This window comes from Carassius auratus, chromosome 17, assembly GCF_003368295.1.
Source record: "Carassius auratus strain Wakin chromosome 17, ASM336829v1, whole genome shotgun sequence".
Lineage (NCBI taxonomy): Eukaryota > Metazoa > Chordata > Actinopteri > Cypriniformes > Cyprinidae > Carassius > Carassius auratus.
This window is the reverse complement of record NC_039259.1, coordinates 25034117-25056239: the sequence shown is the minus strand read 5'-3', so window position 1 is coordinate 25056239 and position 22123 is coordinate 25034117. Positions and strand designations below refer to the sequence as shown.

Genomic DNA, 22123 nt, shown 5'->3' with positions numbered 1-22123 from the left:
ACCATAAATGCTGTGGCTTATTTTTTTTTAATCTTGGGCAGTCAGCAAGAGCTTCTCATAATTAGTAATTTACAAATTACTGTCTTTGCAAGTTCAGCATGACAAATTTTCTATATTTTCCAGTCTTTCCAGTGTCTTGCATTATGAATTCATCTATATCAAACAATCACCTGCTCCGATGGAGAGCAATTATATTTCTTGGATATGCGTTTCCTCATGGTCTCTTTAACAGATTTCACCTTCTTCCCCAGAGAGACACGGGAAGGTGTTGGAGATCTGGACGCGTCTCTCATGCTGATATCACCGTTTTCATTCTGGAGGACAGAAAAAACATTATGCATCTTAATCTTCTCAAATGATAAGAATGGCATGGAATAAGTCTGTCATAAATATATCTGAACAGATTTTATGAATTATTTTGCACATTTACAATGTGTCCTTACTGTGGGCTCGCAGCCGCTGTTGCTCATGTACACAGATCGGCTTGTGAGATCAAATCCTCCAAAGCTGCAGGTCCTCTGTGACACAACAAGAGTTAGTGTTATATCTCTACATTGAAATCCTGGCATAAAATTTACACTTTCATTGAATAAATACTTCCTCACACAAAGTTATCATATGACAAGTTTTTTGTTATTTTGGTGCTTGACGTCCTCCTGGGACAAATAAAATAAAATAAAATAAAATAAAATAAATCAGGTTATAGTTTGCTTCAGATAAACAAATGAACACAAAACAAATCAAATACAAGCACTGCAATATATAAAACAAAAAAATATAACAAAATATAGAAAATTTGAAAATGAATGAAATGAAATGAAATAAAATAAAATATGGAATGATAAAATACACATAAATAAAATCATAAAATATATATGTACAAAAAGAAAAATAGTATACAAAATAATGACAATAATAACAAAAAAATAATAAAATAAAATTAAAAAATAAATAACAAAACAAAGTAAAATAAAGTAAAATAAAGTAAAGTAAAGTAAAGTAAAGTAAAATAAAATAAAATAAAATAAAATAAAATAAAATAAAATAAAATAAAATAGCAGTGGTAGCACTCACTCCATGGTAGTTAGAAGGGCTCAGGGCTCGTCTCATCTCCCCATCCGTCACGGAGCGGGACAACCTGTGCTCGACCTCACCGTCTGCCTCAGAGAAGGAGGATCCGCTGCCTGCGTCCAGCCCAGAAACTGCTCCGCCGGGTCCCGAAGTGGGCTCCAGACCCTGACTGCTGCTGGACTTACTGAAGACCATGAAGAGCTTGTGGCTGCTGTAGGTGTCTAAGCTGCTGGAGGAGGGAGACGTGGTCAGACTGTCCGAGTCTCTGTCCAGAGACAGCTGTTTATGAAGCACGGAGCTCAGACCATCACCCTGGGACACGGCCAGACGCTTGTGCACCCCAGAGTACAGAGAGACGCCCTCCTCGCCCGACTGAAGCACTTCAGGACTCACAGGGTCTGGATGGGAACACATAAAATCTTAGTTGATCCCATTCATTTTTTTTAATACACATACCTGATTTCAGCGTGAACAATCCATCTTTGCAAATTCTAGTTTTTTCTAGGCTTTGTAATTCTTCATCAAATGAAGCTGGAGGTTTATGAAATGCATTCACCCCTTACCAATTGAGCCATGTTTTTTGGCCTCATCAATTCTAATGAGCTTCTTTCTCACACGTCGAGTTGAATTGACAAGTTTATGAAGTCGACGAAAGGTGACAGACTCTTCCAGCTCATCTTCAGACTGTATGGGATCAGGAAGAGAAAACTGGTTACTACTGATGAAAACACAGTAAAATAAAATATTACCAAAACAAAATAAATATATAATGAAACAAAAACTATATAAAAGAGTCAAATATAAAATATTAAAACATAAAAATCATAAAAAAGACAGTAAAATAAATTTTTTTTAGCAAATGGCTTACCACTGATAAACACACAGAAAAATTAAAATAAAATAAAAACTAAATAATACAAAATATAAAAATATCAATAACAAACATAAAACAAAACAATGTAAAATACAGAATAAAATAATATAAAACAAAAATAATCAAACAAATGAAAATAAAACATTAGATGCATTCAAATAACAAAAGAAAAAATAAAATAAAATATAAGAAAAGAAAATATAAGAAAATAAAAGTTTATACCATATACAAGGTAAAAGGTCCATTCAGAGACTTTACATGTAATGGAAAGTATTTTGACTCATTATTGACCACATACTTTCAGTGGTCTTCAGCATATGGTAAACCAAAAATCCCCCGTATGGAAACTATTAAAAATAGATGACTTGTGAACTGAATAGAAAGACTCTCAATCTCTTCAACTTCAACAGCTACAGTTCTCGTCCCGCAGCGCTTGTGCTCCAGACAGGACTGATTCTTCAGATCAGAAGTGATCAGACACACCGTTTTCAGCTACTAGACCATAACACAGGTGAAGAAATCCCACAGTCACACTCTCAGCCACATCTAGAGACCAGAATATCACAGAGACAGAGGGCGCAGGACTCATTTCTAGCTTATTTTCAGCAGGTGGAGCAGCCTGTATTTCTCAGAATCATCTGTTTTAACAGCAGACAGCTGCGAGCCCAGAAACCACATGCAGAAGAGACAGACACATCTCAACTATAATTACCCCATCATTTACAGTTAACACTTATAATACAGAATAGCACGTGTCTGACAGCAGGTGCAGCTCTCGCCACACTTCAGACCCATAAAACATCACAGGACCTGAAATAAACCAGGGGAAATGTCAAATCCAGTCAGTGTGAGACCATTAGAGTCTGAGCGTTTGCTAAAGTCTGCTATAAACGACTCTTGTGTGAGAGTCTTAGAACTGAAGTATTTCAGCGGGTGGGATGTTACGCAACTGGCATCTGTAAAATTCAAGCAGAGAAAGTCAAACTATTGTCATCGATGAAAACACTGTAATAACTGCTCATATTTTGGACGTGTTGGGAAACATGTCTCAGCATGTTGAATTCCTCACATAAAAGCTTTTATTCAGCAAGGATGCATTAAATTGATCAAAAATGTCAGTAAAGGGATTTTATGATGTCACAAAAGTTTTCTTTTTTAAATAAATGCTGTTCTTTTGAACTTTCCGTATCAAAAAAAAAAATTCACAGTTCCAGAAAACAGGAAGCAGCACAATTCAATTTCTCAATTTTACTGTTTTTACTGTATTTTTCATCAAATAAATGCAGCCTCGGTGAGCATAAGAGACTTGAGTTTAAAAATAAAATCATAGTATTAATAAGGTGCATTTGAAAATGCATGGTATGTGCATGCACAAAACACATGTTATTACCATGCAATATCATAACATTATTCAATAAGTGACATTATATGCTGAAATTCAGTTTAAATATCAACAAACAAGTTTGTGACCTAAAGCTTGGTAAAGAGGAACATTATGATATATTTCACAAAATAAACATCCAGACTAGATTTATTATTAACATGTCATTCTGGTTTCCACACATGCTCTAGAGCAGCTGAATGCATTGCATCTGGCCCTTTCAATGTGCATCTATAGGATTTCTTTCATTAAATGCTGTAAAATTTAACCTTTATTAAATTCTGCAGGACGATGCAGATGCAAACATTTTTCTGCATGCATAAAATGCATAAACAGTGGCTCTGTCCAGGGGAACTGGTGGAATGGATCCTGCATCCGAGAGCCTTAATCACACAATCCCTGCACAAAAGAGCTGTGGGCCGCTGAAGAGAGCGCAGCCCTGCATTCAACCGGCCAAAAATGCACAATGGGGGGGTTACAGCATTAAGGGGATGAATGGGACCCCGCCTGGAGGCCCAGAGGGGCCGGGGATCACATCTAGGACATGACGGGGGGATGGAGGGGTGACAAATTCCACGGGTAGCGGTGAAAACCCTGCAGGGAGTGTCTGTAGACAGAAGATCCGCCAATAAACAAGTTCATCACAACAAACACGGCTAATGGATATTCAGGTCTTCCACTTGGCTTTGAGGGACCTGGATTGTCGTGAGAAGCTGTCATTAGCAAACGCAGAAAGTGACTGGGAAACTTACGTTACAGTAGGATTCGGTCATGGAGGGACTGGGTGTGTTTGTCCAGTCGGTCGTGTCCACGCTGTTGGACTGCTTGTTCTGCGCTTCATACTCTTTCAGCTGAGGGATCGGGGAAAAAAACATCCTCAATGGTGGACAGTTACAAAGTTACTAGCTACAGTAACAAACCAGAGCGGTTTAAGCCTTTTGAAATACTTCAATGACATTTTTGGTCAAATATTACAATAATTATACAATTATAATTAACGTACATGCATCTTTCACACAACTGTAACAGATATTAAACTAATTTGTTTGCACAGTGTTGTTTTAAAATGTGCATCATGCTTCATGTGTCAGTACATTGTATATTATTTGTTACCGCATATTTAAACAATTTTTGTTTTCCTTAATTCTTCTAATAATATATGGTATACTTTTTTTCCACACCTGAGTTATCAGCACTTTAATTTATACTGAAGTTTTGGTAATAAAACAAAGTTTGCTTATATGCAAATCAATACATATGAAAAAGCCAGCCTGACTAATCTGACTGGTGCTGACTAAAATAAATAATAAAGTTTAATGATCACTTCTTTTTACTCTTAATAATCAGGAATGTTTTTACTTTTGACACTGAGTACTTATTTTGAAGTAATATTTTATATTTAATCTTTTGAACTGCCTGATTTTTGGACTTGGTCCTTCACTGATGCATCAGATTAGGGAAGTAAAAAAGGTTGTGAACTCATTCGTACCCGAGCCAGAGCCTCCTCCACTGTGATCATCTTTTCCTTCACCATCATCATCAGCTGGATGCGTTCTTCATCACTCATCGTGATCTCACTGGCCACGAAGCCCAGGTCCTCTCCTGTGAACCAGAGGTCAAAGGTCATGTGTATTATTTAAAGCAGTATTTTATAAGTTCAAATGGAATTGAGATTAGAAATGGGTGAGGAACCTTTCGGTGTCGCTCGAATGCTCCCTTTCTGTGCCTTGCGGAAGTTTTGCCAGAACGATTTGTTTTTCTTTCTGTCCCATTTTCCTGCTGTTAGAAACAGTTTTAAACTCAGTGTATGTCTGAAGAGGTATTTCTTGAGATATAGAGTCAAAAAAATAGGAATAAATAACATTTGAAGATATATTCAATAGGGATGTAACAATTCACTCAACTCACGATTCGATTCATGATTTTGATTTCACGATTCGATTCACAATAAATTTTTTTACAAAATGAGATTTAAGACAAATTAAATTAAACGTATCCTTTTATTATTGCTTGGATAAAATGCTGCTTGTTTCTTTGTGAAATTGAAATATAACACTATAATAATATACTAATATAGAACTTGCATATCATTGCTCTTTTGTTGGTTTTGATCGCCTTTATTGTCCTCATTTGTAAGTCGCTTTGGATAAAGCATCTGCTAAATGACTACATTTAAATATAATGTAAATGTAAATAACAAAACTAAACTGAAATTTTAAAACAAGCCCCAAATCAAATAAAAAATATCTGCATGAAACAGAAACAGCAGACGTGGCGCAAAAAAGCGTTTCATTGGTTACCGCTGTAAACAAAGCAGCTCTGCACTTATGAACTTTAATATGCTTTATACAAAGGCAAGATTAAAAAAAGACCATCTAAACTTTTCTAAAGACAGTTAGTTCCCCTCAGACATGTATTCATATAAACTCCTACCCCTAAATTAATAGCGATTTGTTTAACATCTCAACTGATTTCAATTGTCACATATTTTTAATCAAATTTGAATCGTTACATCCCTAATATTCAAATAGAAAAGTAGATTACTAGATTTGACTGTATTTTTGATCATATAATGCAGTCTTTCGACCTCAAACTCTTGTAAAGTAATAATAAATAAAAAAAAATAATACTAAAGGAAAAACTGCGTTAAAAGTGTTTAAATAATCATGAAGTTGAGATGTGGAGAAAACAGTCAATAATGAGTAGGTATTGACCAATGAATCACCATGAATTCATAAGATTTTCTAAATCAAAAGAAAACTAAAATATTATAAAAAAGGTTCATTAGAAAATTGTACATTCACTCTTGACTTTTCCAGGCCTTGAAATCACTATTTATACTCCCACTGACAGTGTGAACCCCGATTTGACTCATTTTTAAACAATCAAACAAACAATACAGTACTAACCAGATCCGTCTTCAGAGCTGGACTTGTTCATTGATTGCCTGCAAGAAGAAATTAAAACACAAATGCAAATGCAAACTCCAGCAAAAGCGTCTCCATCAAAACATGCTCACACCGTGTCTCATCTCACTTGCTCTCCCATATTATTCTCTTCATTTTCAGCACCTATCCATTGATTTGTAGTAATGTGTCTGTGTGCTAGCTGCAGGGCAGTGGATTCGACTCTGTCTATCAGAGCACATAGAGACCCATGCTGCTGTCGGCTGTTACACCACACCTCACTGCAACAATGGAGGCTTTTCAACGCACCGGAGGGGTTTTAGAGCGACAGAGCGCTCACATGGCCAGTGAATTCCTCTCCCTCTCTCTTTATGTGTCTTTCTCTCAGCTGACGCATGCCTCTGATGTTAGCATGCACCCGAGCTCTCAGGTAGAGCAACGTAGGGCAGATATATGAGAAAATGTATTTTACCCCCGCATGTTCAGTACAACAATTATTAGTAATGATACTATCAATAAGCATGTGGTATGTGAATATTCTACTGTTCAAAAGTTTGGGATTAACAAGATTTTATAAAGTTTTTGTTCTTTTGCTCAACAAGGCTGCATTCATTTGATCAAAAATACAGTAACAAATATTACAATTCATGTACAAAATATATTTTTTTATATTGTACTATATTTTAAAATTTATTTTTTTGATGCAAAGCTGAATTTCACATGATGAAATGTTACATTATCCTTAAAAAATCATTGTAATATGCTGATTTGCTATAAAAAAATTCAAAATAATGTTCAAAAGAACATTATAAATGTCTTTACTGTCACTTTTGATCAATCTATTGCATCCATGATGAATACATGTTTTAATTTCTTTAAAAATAAATACTGATTCCAAACTTTTGAGCAGTAGTGTATATAACGTACAATTTTGTCTACTCTAATTACTATGAATTATTTTTTAAGCTATTTATTAAATTTAAAAAAGCAATAAACTTTCAAAGGCATTACAATAATTTGATCATTTTTAATTATGGTAGAATAATTGTATTTGGTCTTTTTTTGGTTTATTGTTTATTTCACAATAGCTTTGACCGTAGCTCATCCACAAGAATCTGTTTTATATTGTTTTGTTTCATGAATCAGTTGAAATTGGGAATTCTGAAACTAAATTGACTCGTGCATTACGTGTATTAACATGCTGATGGTGGCGATTCAGATTATATCTCATCCGGTGCACAATGGAAGGAAGGAAACGGAGAAATGAAGAATTAAGAGGTCAAAAGGGAAATGCATGCATTATCCCCAATATCCCGGATGCGTTTCATTGTTGTCGAGTAACTCTCAGACCTTCTGTGTCTCATTTAAGTACGTCTAGGAATTCAAAATACCCCATTTCTGGTTATCAGATCAGTTTTAATGGAATCTTAAACATCGGTGACTAGAAAGTCCCTTAGTCCTGTTCTTGGAACAAGAATTTGCAAAGACTGGATGAGAAATACTAAAAATGCAGAAACGCACACATACCTTCTCTCCACCTCAGGTGTGGACACGGCGCTAGACAGACCCAGCGACTCCTGGGAGGACAAATGAAGACATTTCAGACTCTTAACAACAAATAAAGATGACACTATTGGTGTCTTTCCAATAAAAGCACAGCTTCCTGGACGGGTCATTCATTACCCACCTGGATTTCCAGCCGCAGCTGAAGGGATGTTGTTGATTCAGCCTTTCCCTGAGAAACAGTCATACAGCGGATTAAATGACAAACTCTTCACTCCTTATTCTGTGATAACTCTTATCTAGCTGAACCAAATGACACATCTAACCATCATTTTCATTGTGGAACTTCTTGCTCTTTTGAAATATTAGGCTACTTGAAAAGTTTTGTTTTTGGAAAAATTGTGAACTCTTTTATTCAGCAATGAAGCACTGAATTCGGTAACATTTACAGTAAATTCATTGTACCAAAAAAAAAAAAAAAAAAATCTGCCATTTTTAACTTTGTATTCATTAAAACAATCCAGAAAGAATAAATTGCATCATGGTTTGCAAAAAAATTTTGTATTAATTAAAAATAAGAAGCATTATTTTGAGCAGCAAATCAGCTATGAGAATGATTTCTAAAGATCATGTGACTCTGAAGACTGGAGGAATGATGCTGAAAATACAACTGCGCATCACAGGAATAAATTATACTTTAAATATGTTCAAATAGAAAATCATTTTAAATCATAATACTATTTCACAACATCACTCTTTTTCTGTATTGTTCATCAAACAAATGCAGACTGACTTTCAAAAACGTTAGCCAATCTCAAACTTTTTAACAGTAGCGTAAGTGGACTCCACTGAAAAAGAAACATACAATACGCCGTAAATAGAGGCTCATGTGAGGTTTGTTTTACCGTCTCTGCTTCTTGAGTGACTCTGCGTTTGCGTAACTCCTCCATTCGGTCACACACTTCGCTGTAGGACGTGCTGTAATACTCTGAATACTCTTGGGCCAGATCCTCGATGTTAGCCAGAGAGCCATCCTACAACACACACAAACAATAAAACCATTATCTGCAGCCTGAAAACAGCAGTGAAGAGAAAACTGTGACGTATATCCAGTGCTCAGACCAAACAACACTGGAAAGAGCAGGCTTGGGCCTTTGAAAGCTGCTTCAGATAGACTCAATAAACCTCCATGGATGTGGTTATGATGTGTGTATTGATGTTCTGGCTGGTCAGGAGAAATCAGCTTTCGCTCAGCATGTCTTCCTGCTATTGTAAGACACACTGAGACGTGACCTCTCTTGTTTACTCACTGGAGACCCAGAGGGCAAAGCATCATTTCAAGATCTGCAAGCTCATCTCCTAAAAATTTCCCCTTGAATATATTTAATACACTGAAGTTTTAGTCAACTATGTCACCATATAAACATGATCCACTATACACTTTGCTGGTGATGGGAAAGGTTTGGGATGCAGGGATTCCAGCAAAATGATAAGAACCTGCTTTAAAGCAGACAAATAAATATGGAGCATTTTCACTACGTTAAATGATGTGACAACAATGTTAAATAATTATACTGTATATACTTCCAGTACAAAATCCCTCGGTTGGTTAGAATTGCTTATAAAATGACTCATGGGACAAACAAAACACACTTGACATTTACAAAGCTGCTTGGTCTTATTTTTTATATTATTCAAGTGAACTGTCATCAACATATCAAGTGTCACATCCCCAGGCTTAAAATTAAATAACAAATAAAATGTGGAATAAAACACAAAGTAAATCCATATGCTTTCACTAAATATTATACAAAGACAAAATAAAAAACTAATCTAAAAATACTAATGCTTAAAAACCTAAAAAGAACTTAAATAGATATACAGTATAAATAGACACTAAACATCCACACAATAATACTGATATTCACAAGAATAAATAAGCAAGTTAGTAAGTAAATAATAAAATAAAATATAATAAAATATAATAAAATATAATAAAATATAATAAAATATAATAAAATATAATAAAATAAAATAAAATAAAAATCTCTTTCTGGAAGATACCAAAAATAAAAATTCCCAAGCTTACCAAGATATTCATGAGGTCTGTCCATACATGTGAAAAACTGTCAGGTGGGCTCAAATCCCCACAAATTTCTTGATCAGTGTTTGCTTCACTATCCATAGTCAAAATTATAATCTACTGCTCCAAATATAAAACTGGGTTTTAAAGACACATCCTCACAGACAACGATAAAGCCAAAATGATGTTCATCCCGTCTTCAAATGAGAAAAACATAATGCACCACTCATGGGTAAAATATTAAAGAGAAAGTATAGCAATCCGGAACACTCCTGCTGTCCTATGCATACAATGACATGCACAAATTTATATAACAGCCAGTTAGAATCAAACGGCATGAGATCCAGCACTCATATAAACAGCAGTCAATGAAACGGATTAAAAACAGAACAGAGCTGAGAGACGAGAACTATATAACTGGCTTTTAATACGGTCCAGTTGGAGTGCAGAAGCCCTGAAGGATCCCGGGAGCGCACCTGTGTGTTGATGGCTGATGATTACAGACACTGAGCAGTTTATTGAGTCTGATTAATATTCACAGACCGAGCTGCGCTGTGCTGGAGGAAGTGACACGTCCAAAGACTGACTTGGCTCAGATTTACACACATCAATGAGCCATTCAACAGCCAGACCGCCTCGGAGGACATCAACAAGAAGAGTCATTATAAAAACAAACACAACAAGCTAAATAAGACGAGCATGAGATGAGCTTTAACTGATAAATAGTCTATATGTTAAGCATACAGTCATTTATTAGCACTGCTTCCAGTATCAATGTGATTATCATTCATGCTTGAATGAATACTAAGTTATTTGACAAAAGGACAAGAGGTTTTTATGCAGTTGCTACTCTATGTGAACAGACTTTTGATTTTAACCACTTTACATGACTCACCCTAACAACCACAAAGCAATGCACTAAAGACTCAGAAAACCTTAGAAGTAACTACACAGCATTAGCTGATCACCTTAGCAACCGCTTAGAAATTCCCTGGCAACCAAACACAACAACCTAGCAACAAAAGTTGACAAACAACACTCGCATATTATTATTATAGTTTTTATTAATATTTGGAATTTGTTTCGTTTGCAATTTAATTTCCCCTAATTAGTAATTTTGTCTTTTTTATTTTATTTTACCTTTTTTGGTAATCTATATACCTAATATATATTTCTATATATCTTTATTCATTTTTATTTCAGTTTTTGCTACCTCATGTTTAACTAAAAAGAACATTAGAAATGCTGCCTTAGCAACTAAAACAAAATAAAATTCGTACAGTTTTATTTTAGTTCATATTTTTTAAGCATTGAAAATGGATGCTCTGCAGTGAATGGGTGCCGTCAGAATGAGAGTCCGAACAGCTGATTAAAACATCACAATAATCCACAAGTAATCCACACCAAACTGTGAAAACAGAATCATCATTATGGTGTTTTAAATTTATTTTTCAGCTTGTGAATGATGCTTTAAAAACACATTAATGATGGATTTCTTTATGACAAACATTCAGCTTTTTCTTCACATGTTGTTAACTGATGGACTGGAGTCCTGTGGATTACTTGTGGATTATTGTGATGTTTTTATCAGCTGTTTGGACTCTCATTCTGACGGCACCCATTCACTGCAAATGATCCACTGGTGAGCAAGTGATACATATTTCAAATTTTCAAATTATGATGAAAAAAAAAAACTCATCTAGATCTTAGTTGGCCTGCGAGTGAGAAAATTTTCAGCAAATCTTAATTTTTGGGTGAACTATTTCTTTAAACAATATACATTTCTTGTTAAAATGAAAATTTGGATGGTAAGATCTTGCAATACATCAACCACCTCCTCTAATAACATCAATACAATAAGATCAGGTGCACCTTGACGACACACATATCGAAGCACTCGGTTTAAGACACTCATTCTGCTCCGTTATACTCGTGCTGTGGTTTGTTTCTGTATTCTCACAGACACAATCTAAAAATAGAGCATCCGCTGTGAAACTCAGACCCACTGTTTGTATTTCTTTTTCCACAGTCCTCCAGAAATTTATGGAAATACATGGGAGATCTCTTTTCAAATAATCAAGGATGTCGTGGTTTAGACAGCTAAACTGCAATTTGCTAAAAATGGCTCAAAATGCAGTGTCGTCTTCAAGAAAACGCTGTCATTTAATATGGACAGAGGCAGAGGAGATCAGAGGCACAGAATAGATTCTTATACTCGTGAGATGCTTCCTTCATCCGGCTGAAAACATGCACATTCCTCCACAGGGGTCTCGTGGTCACGCTCTCTGTGACTGGCTTGACTGTCCACGAAGAGAGAACCATTCACTTGTTAAGTGACATGCCCTCCAGTCAAAGCTGTGTGAAATCTGCCCACTTTTCATTGGTTAAGATAACCAGCGATGCTGAAGAGAAAAGGCTGATCTGAGCTGCCCAACACAGCCTGCCTGTGATAAACACTTCATTATGATCCAATCACATGATCTGCTGGCTGTCTCTTATGCGCAGCCATTTCACTGCATGCAAATAGTAATTTTCAAGCCATTAAAATGAGTTATGAAGCATTTATGCATTGAAGCCACACGTACTGTATGTGTCCATAGCCACATATGAATTATGCATGGAAATCAACTACCAAGAGTCAAAGAGAGAACTCTCACAAAGCTTATGAACATGTCCCGGTCTTGTAAAAATTTAAATATTAGAATTTATAATTAATTATATAATAATATAATATATAAGTATAATTTATAATTATAATCTAATATTTATATAACACATATTATGTAATTTTATTATTAATGTATTAATTATATTTAAGTTTACATTTTAAATTCTAAATATTATATATAATAATATAATATGTGTGTATGTGTGTGAGTATATATACACACACACACACACGCACACACACACACACACACAAACACACATTTATTTATTAAATATTATTAAATTTGACACTTATACATAATCCAAGAATTTATGTTAACCACCAAGAAATGAATTCCTTCTTCAGAACATTAATGCAAATCTGAACATAAAAGCACCAACCAGTACAGATTATTCATTCAACCTTACACCAAACTCCTCAAGCCACCAGCGGGACATGAGCATGACATTTTAGTTAACAGGGTTTTAAATGAGGTACAATGTCACACCTCTCTGGACAGAATGAGAGCGTGTGAGCGGCTCGAGGGTCTCAGCGTGTGTGGAGATGACGCAGCTCATTTATCTCCTCCTCTCGGTGGAGCCGGTCAAACGGGAGACGACTGCACCTCCTCATTAACCGGGGACCCTGGGCATGATGAATGGGATGAGGGGGAATATCACAGCAGCTGTAATGGCTCTAATTCCCCGGGTTATCTGACAGCAGGACTGGAAGAGAAGCCCAGGGTCACGCCACATTCACCTCAATTAGTTTTCAACAGCTCCTGGGAGACGATATCTCAGAGAGGAATGGCTGTCGCATTAATTACATATCATACAGGCCCGCTGCCAAACTCAGCTACCTGAGGACGGCTATTTTAAAGCAATGTCCAGGCGAATAGAGTAAAAAAATATTGCATCATCATACAGTTCTTTCCCAGTTGGTTGATTAAAAAAAGAATTCCAAACATTTTTGGAATTACAAGCTTTCTGAAATGTTATATTTAAATATACAAATAAGGTATTATCTAATAATATAAGCACTTATTTGCATTTATTTTCATAATAGAAATCTGAGGACTGAATAAAGCCAGGTTCAAAAATACTTGTTGATATATTAGAGTAGGGATTTTTTATATTGTTTTTTTTTTTTTAATCAATCATTAAGTCGAAAAATACTGTCAATGGTAAGAAAAAAATAACTTTCACCATGCTTTTATGAAACAAAATGTATAAAATCAGGTGAATAGTATATGACTTAACCTCTCTGTAAAACCCTTCAGAATCAAACTGTAAAAATGTAATTAACTAAAATACATATTTCAATTAGTTTAACAGGTTAAATGCGACAGCATAAACATTTAAAAGTGTATTTTGGATGTTATCTTTCCATTATAGTCTGAAGCAACATGCTACTGTATGTAAAGTCCCAAAATCCAGCGCATGAAAAGCAATGCTTTTGTCTGAAGCATAAGGAATTATATTGAATGAACACATTTTCTAAACCAGATTTTTGTCATCACAATGATGTTTTTTAGCACGGTGCTATATGCAGTCACCAGGACATTGACGTTTCTTATTCATACTTATTTTTGGACTGGTGTATGATCAAATGAGGTGCAGACGTACACACAAGTCATATCTATAGACCAGAAGCTCACATAGACTTAAACATGGACAGATTAGAAACCACAAAGCAACACCTGGGTACTACTCAGAACAGCCAAGCTTCTAGGCAGGAACTTTTACAAGTATGATTTTCTTTAACAAGATGTTCAAAATCCAGCTTCTCAAAATGCACACATTTGCAGTCGGGACACGTTCTGGCACCAGGAAACAGGAAATGACACAAGCAGGACTTCTCCAGGATACATTTCAGCTGCATCACTGTCACTGATTAGCCCACGCACAAATGTGGAGCGCAAACGTCTTGAAAGTTTCTAAATCATGACTCCGCTATGCAGCAGGAGACCTTTCCGAGCATGTGAGGAATTTTTGGGTTACTCAAACTTTGTCTGCGGGGTTCATGAACGTGCTGAAACGCTTAAACCAGAGAGCTTCTTTAATCAAGTACATATGCTCCAATCTGTTCCTGTGTGTTTCGCAGCCACTTCCTGTCTTTAGTTCCCACACATCCTACATTTCAGCATGTAAAAACCTACATATTATTCCCTCACAATTCTCATTATCATTGCAAACTTTAATTCATCATGTTCAGAAAAAGAGAGAAGAGCAAATAATATGTTGACTTTGGAAGGTCAATTGCCAAACTTTTAATTTAGAGTAATAAAAAAAGACTCATTTTGCAATCTTGTCTTATAAATTGGACGTTCCCACAGTTTGTGGTGTTCAGGATCTGAGCGAGAACAACCGAATGAATGACAACACCTCCTAAACCATAATTAAAGCCAGATAAACTTGGACTCTCAGATTAAACAGAGCAGAACGGGGCTAGTCGTCACATGGGACGTTCTCCGAAATCGTTTATTCACTCTTGTCAAGATGATGCAAGTTGTTGTATGTTTTAAATGTTAGAAATGGGTCAGCGCTGGAAATAAACAGATGCCAGAAGGAAAAAAAACAATGAAACATTCTTACCCAAATACAGGTTTTAAAAAAAAGTAAGAGAGACCAATGGGAATTTAGTATTTAAATACATGTAAGAAACAAGACCAGTAGGAATTCTGTATGCAAATACTGAACATTCTAATGTAAGTCAGTAGGAGGTTTTCAAACTTCCATTTTTAATTTATTAAAAACATAAAGGACCCAAAGCGAGACAGAAAAAAAAGCTTAGGCAGAAAAATAATTGCAGAATTTTAAAGTTTAAAACATGCTAACCTGAAAGTCTGAGCAGCATCAGTGAAGAGATCTTAAAACTATTGACAACACATTCATTTTCACATATTCAAGTCTAATAACTCATCTAAAGCATCATGACCATTAGAACATGTCTATTTAAAAGTTCCATTGGAGAACAAGACAACCCCCCACTGAAAAGTCACACTCACCACTGTTTGAGTCGAACATGTGCTCCTCAGTCCTCGACAGGCATGTCTGAAGCTCAGTTTGACTGCTGAAACTTTCCCTGGACGCTCAGAGAACAATACATGCTGATCTGACGGAGGACTGACCCCCAACCATCCATCACACAGCGGCCGGCCAGCGGTGAGAGCAGAGGACATGAAATACACTGCAGGGTGGAGCTCTCTCTCTCTCTCTCTCTCACACTCTCTCTCGCTCTCTCTCTGTCAGAGCAGATACTGACACCACAGTTGAACAAACTCCTTCCTATGTGCTTTAAAAATGTGCGACTGTGAGGCTGCTGGGGCAGAAGCAGATAAGATTACACTGACAAAAGCTCAACAGACCTATCTTATTATCAGCATGGGTAAAAAGATACGGCCCATACGCTGCTGACGGGAGGAAATCTAATTCAGCAGGGCACAGAAAAACTGTGCAAGTTTGATATGGAGATATGAATGACACTGATTAAGGTGAATCTCACAAATAAATTTCAGGTTCATACAAAATTTAAAGAGTGATTATATTTTCATTGAAAAAAAATCAAGACTATTTTGAGGACTTAAATGTTAGCATTATATTTTGTTTTATGAAAAGAAATCTAATTATATCACATAATATAATATATTAAAATATAACATAATAATTAATTATTATATTACTTATAATTAAATTCTTTAATAATTAATATAATTATTTTTACTTGCAAATCAAAAGGAAATTTTTTTTATCAAGTCATTCTCAATATTTTATTAATATAAAATAAAATATAATAATACATTTTGCATAAAGTCATACTCAATATTTTATTAATATAATATAAAATAATAATATAAGACATTATGTAAGTCATATTTTACTTCCAAATCAGAAAAAAAAAGAAATTCCATTTTGCATAAAGAATTTTGCATAGTCATATTCTTAATAAAATAATGATAATAATAATAAATATATAACGATTGAAATATTGATTGCATAATAACTTTTTACTGCACAACAAATATGTTTTAACATTTTTTTTTTAATTATGTTTAAATGAGACTGACCCATTAGGGAACCAATCAATTGTTTGGTGAACAACTTCAGCTCACAAAGACTTGCACACAAAGAGCTCTAAACGCCAGTAGATGGCAGCAGACATCAGCTTCACATCACTGTCCATTAGAAGAGGTCTGAATGCTGGACTGACATCAGCAGTTAGCAGTATCTCCTCACACAAGCATAACCAAAACCACTAATTGCATGGTATACATTCACAGCACCAGTCCAAATCATGTGCCTCATTCATTCAATGCGTGCTGTTCTTTATAAGTGATCTAACTCAGTGAACAATTAAGTATATAGTAGGGAAAAAAAATCCTAAAATCCGGGAATATTCATAATGACAGCAGTAACTGATATCAATAAATCCCCCCCCCCAAAAGCAAATCTTGAAAAAATCAGCGAAGCAAAACTGAAACAGTATCATTTTCAGGCGGCTGCAGTGTCATCTTCACTGATTCTAATGAGTAATGTAGTTTTGTTGTGTCCTCCCGTTGTCTTTCAAACACTCACAGACATCACATTCACTTTCACAGCACTATTGATCAGTGAGACTGTGAGAGGAAGCGGATGGGAGTCTGTTTGTGCTTCTGGACATTAGATCAGTGGCAGATGGCCGGCCGGGGATCTGCATCACGTCTGTGTGTATTTGTGGATGGTGGGCACATGCCAGAGGGCACAGTGATAGCGGAGCCAGCGCCAGAAAGGGCATATTTACACACCAGTGCACCGGCAGAGAAACTGAGTCTGTCTTCTCTGGACTTCACATCTTGCTGGCTGTCTGAACTCACTCATACTGCACCAGTTCATATCTGCACTCTGCATCACGGACAGGCCACTTCTGAAATAAATACACTTCTGATTTACTATGCAGACAAAATGTCCACTATCAGACCACTTATAGAAATGAAGCTGCAAAAAGAGGTTGTTCGGAAATCACAATGAGAACATTCAAATAGGCCCACCTGTGTTATTATCAGGACACTGTAGTTTTATTCATGTTTTGTAGTTCTAACAAAGTTATTATTTCAATTTTAGTTTTTGTTATTTTAGTACATCAAGTTAAACTAATTGAAAATGAGAAATGCTGCTTCCACAATTAGCTGAACTAAAAATTTTAAAAGGTTTAATTTTTTAAATACTAAACAGTTAGTTCATTTAGTTTCTAGTAACAAAATTCTATGTTTTTTTTTTTTTTATATATATAACCCTGGCCCAGCTACGTTTCCACTTCCACTCAGAAACTTGATGAATCACATTGTAAACTATTTAAGGTCAAATTTAAAACAGGCTTTTTTTTTTTGAGAGTAAAATATGTTTTGTGTGTATATCTATATCTATATATATATCTATATATATATATCTATATATATATATATATATATATATATATATATATATATATATATATATATATATATATATATATACACACACATATATACCATTTTGATGGCATCTAAGCCATACGGGTTATTAAAAAATCTTTCCAATAATTAAAGTAATACTGTAGCTTATTTATTTCCAGTGCATAAAATAAAGTGCTCTATGAATTTTTTCCACATTGAATATCTTTTTTCATTGTTGACTTTTTCTTATTTTTCACATTATGAAAGTAAAATGGGTTGCAAATGCCATTTCATTTTGTCTTTACAAGCCAAACAGCCCGTTTCATTTTCCATGTTTCAGAAAGCGAAACACTTTTTTGGCAAAAGAAACCTGGTCTTACATTATAAACGGACTTCTAATGAATCCATCCGTTTGAGTGAGAGTCAGAGTCACACAGCTCTTGCATGGTGAACCGAGTGATTCACATTAGGGCTTGACTTTCTGTTTGTTGTTTGTTCCAGTCATCCAGTCAAGCGAGAACACATGTGACTCATGCCCATAACAGCTATCGCTCAAAATCTGGCGTGATGCTTCCAGACACTGGATATCTGGCTCTCTTGGGGTCGTACAGCCCCATGTTGGTCATGTTGTGTGATTGTGAACTCAGCGTGACCTTCTGCGTCTGAATAGCTGAAAGCACATCCAACGGGCCGCAGCTGTGCATAGAAAACTAATTCTTCATTCAGCTTATTATTTAGTTTTGCATTATGTGGCTTTAATTTTGCCCTCTTAAAAAAATCAAGGCTGATTCAGAGGATTGCCAGATGTTTGACGTTCCAGCTTCTCACACAATTACATCAGTCAACATTTCTGTGCTAATTACATCAACTAATTATAATTTATGAACCCATTTTGTGAATGCACTGCATTTTTTTGAATGCATCTTTATGTTTTGTTGCTGGTTATGGATTAAAGCAACATAAATCACCACATAAATATCCGCGATAAAACTGATAGAGCATCTGCAGCCCATTTCACTTCCATATGTATATTATTTAAATATAGCATATTCAGCAGGGGAAAATATAAGTTGTGCGTACAAGTATGAGTTATGGGAACAGATTTGGTGAAAACATCACTTGCTCACCAATGGATCCTCTGGAGTGAATGGGTGCCGTAAGAATACGAGTCCAAACAGCTGATAAAAACATCAAAAGTAATCCACACCACTCCAGTCCATCAGTTAACATCTTGCAAGTGTAAGGCTGAAGTTGTGTGTTAAAAAACAAATCCATCATCAAGGTATTTTAATTTTAAACTGTTGCTTCCGGCCAAAATAACAATCTATAATCCATAATAATGCTTCCTCCAGTAAAAAAAAAGGAGATCCCCTGTTGTCCTCTCATATCAAAAGTAAACGTGCTTGATCAGTGCAGATTTCTCTCCCAATTCAGACGATATAACTTCATCTCTGGAAAAAGCAATAACATGGATAGAGGACTCACATTTTAGCCAAAGGCAATGGCTTGAAAGTAAAAATGTCAAAATGATGGATTTTTTTTTGTTTTTTTGTTTTTTACAAAAAACACGCATTTTCAATTTACAAGACATTAACAGATGGATCGAAGTGGTGTGGATTACTTGTGGTGTCATATCAGCTGTTTGGCCTCTCATTCTGACGGCACCCATTCACTGCAGAGGATCCATTGGTGAACAAGTGATGTAATGCTACATTTCTCCAAACCTCTTCCCATGAAGAAACAAACTCATCTTCACCTTGGTTGCCTGAGGCTACGTACCTTTTCTAGCATATTTTCATTTTTGGGTCAACAACTCCTTTTAACTACATTAATGACAGCAATGTCTTTACAGAGGTGGTGCATTTTGATTAAAGATTATGTAAACAAACATTTGTACTTCATTTGGAATGACGTGCATGGTTAAGTCGTGCACTATAGCAACAGAAACCTACATTAAGTTAATTTCACATTGACGATAATAGTGACAAATGAACGAAGCATGATGCTCCCAGCGGACACGTCTTCTGCGGTGTATAATCTGAGCAGACTGTAAATAAGCAGAGCTCTGCGTTTAAGACACTGCATGTGTTTTGACCGTGATGACCTCCAGGGCAGCAGGACGGCATCTGTGTGGCCCATCTAACAAGGACAGACAGCTAAGTGAATTTTGACAGGTCTCTAGAGACAAACGGGGTTAAACAGACGTGCCTCTTTGTAACCAACTGTCAGTCACCCATGTGCTCCTGTCACACGCTGACAAACAAAAACACTTCAACCATCTCACAGAATATATGCTCGTGTTGAAATTATGGCTAGAGTTTTTCTACATCACCTTGTCACACAAAAAGGGATCTTCCTCTAGAAAAAATGCCAATATATATTTAATTCAAAGAAGCCAGCATTGTGCTCTTAAATTAGCAATGGATGAGTGACCTGGAATTCCTAAGTTTCTAAGCATGTTATCATCTCAAAGAAAACATCTCAGACTCTCACCTGCTGGAAAGTCAATAAAGTGTCCCAGTGAAAACACACTGACCTCACTTCTCAGCGACAGTGAGCCAACCTCAGAGTAACAAGTGCATCTATTGTGAAAGTCCTAATTAAGATTTAATCAGTTCCTCCCTGCCTGCAGATGTTTCCACAGAGACTCCACCGCCGAAGCATGACCTGAAGACATCTATACCATAACAAATCCTGCAGGTGACCTAACCTTGACCTGAAGCAGCTGTAATGAGAGAGAGAGTATAATCCAGTAAATCTAGCATTAATCTCATCTGACTAACCTCAGCAGATCAAAGTGGATTTATAAAAAATGAATTTCCTTTAGAATATCATGAACATTAGTCCATTTTAGTTTCTTGTTAACTTTAAAAGGATTTTGGAATCATACATTACACAACGGCAAAATTATCATAAAAGTATTGGCCACATGTTAAAATGACCACATTTTTCTCTTCAACAAGAAAATGCTGAAAATCAATAATTCGCATCCGGAGACGCATTGAGATCCTCGTATCTCTGGGAGTGAAGCATTTAGGGCCTCAAAAATGGTCATATCACAAGAAAAGTTTATTAAGAACCACAATCTAAAGTGATATTGCGATATCTTTATGTATTCTTGAGTTACAGGCATGCAAACTTTGAAAAAGAGAATATTTATGTCACTCAGATAAGTACGTTCAATGTAATTGTTCTGATAGAGGAAAAAAAGATACATTCTATCTTCAACAAAATTTGTTCTTCATACATTCCTCTTTAAAAGAAAAAGTATCAGCTGTATGCAAAGTAGGACTGCACAATAAATCGTGCATTATCATGCGAATCTAGTCAGTAAAGCCGGCTCTGTGATTAGTAGTAAATCTCCATCATGTGCTTTCAGATAGAGCGACATTTACTACACAGAGCCATAGATCACTGACAAGCTACACAATATCGCGTTCATAATCGCAGATGAATCATCTTCGATTATGAACGTGATATTGCACAGCTTTGACACTCATGTTGTTCGTGCTTGCCATGCGGAAGACAGCAAGTGGATATGAATGTGGTATTTCATGGACAGAGCAAACAAGGCTTACTTATCTAGACTTTGCTGATGATAGCGCACTACTAACAGAGTCACGAGAGAAGCTACAGCAACTTACCACCCTGTTAGAAAGATTTGCACTTAAGATCGGACTGCGGATCAACATCAGAAAGACCCAAGTGATGCAAATGAGTGGAGAAGATAAAGACCTACTGATGCCAATTACTACTGGCAACCAGCCACTCACAGATACAGACCAGTTCACATACTTGGGCAGTGTTATCGCACAGGATGGCGATGTAGAACCAGATGTAACCCAACGCATTGACAAAGCAGCCAATGTGTTCCAAAGGATGCACAACATCTGGATGTCACCCAGCATTAATACACCACTTAAGATCTGTCTCTATGTGTCCATCAAAATGGCAGGGCACATCCTGCAGCAACCAGAACAACGCCTTGCAAAATTTGGACTGACTTGGATGCCCTCCAATGGATGTCGAAGGCAAGAAAGGCCAAAGAAGATCTGGGGAAGTAACTTCAAATAGGATAAAAAGCGAACTGGCATTAAATGGTAAGAAGTTGAAACCCATGGAGGCATTTGCTATCAGTGGAAATTGCTTAATGCCCAATGTGCCCTGTAGCACTGATGGACCTAAGAAGAAGATGTACAGCTGGTCAGTGATCTATGGCTCTGTGTATTAAATGCCGCTCTATCT

The 22123-nt window shown here is 36.0% G+C and overlaps 1 protein-coding gene across 4 annotated transcripts in view; it reads right to left on the bottom strand.

Annotated features, from left to right (window-relative positions):
* Window positions 1–22123, bottom strand: part of LOC113117714 (SAM and SH3 domain-containing protein 1-like) — a 77415-nt gene that overhangs the window by 8409 nt on the left and 46883 nt on the right. The window contains exons 1-12 of one of the 4 annotated variants that reach the window (XM_026286604.1): window positions 15476–15664; window positions 8641–8769; window positions 7920–7967; window positions 7760–7809; window positions 6236–6273; window positions 5019–5105; window positions 4816–4928; window positions 4079–4177; window positions 1635–1755; window positions 1075–1469; window positions 444–518; window positions 171–314 (exon numbers count right to left, since the gene is read on the bottom strand). In XM_026286604.1, coding sequence (XP_026142389.1) covers window positions 171–314; window positions 444–518; window positions 1075–1469; window positions 1635–1755; window positions 4079–4177; window positions 4816–4928; window positions 5019–5105; window positions 6236–6273; window positions 7760–7809; window positions 7920–7967; window positions 8641–8769; window positions 15476–15649 — 1473 coding nt within the window. In that variant the 5' untranslated portion in view covers window positions 15650–15664. Of the gene's footprint in view, window positions 1–170; window positions 315–443; window positions 519–1074; window positions 1470–1634; window positions 1756–2300; window positions 3934–4078; window positions 4178–4815; window positions 4929–5018; window positions 5106–6235; window positions 6274–7759; window positions 7810–7919; window positions 7968–8640; window positions 8770–9824; window positions 10072–15475; window positions 15665–22123 lie in introns of those variants that run through there. The other 3 variants (XM_026286605.1, XM_026286603.1, XM_026286606.1) reach the window with 3 other exon arrangements.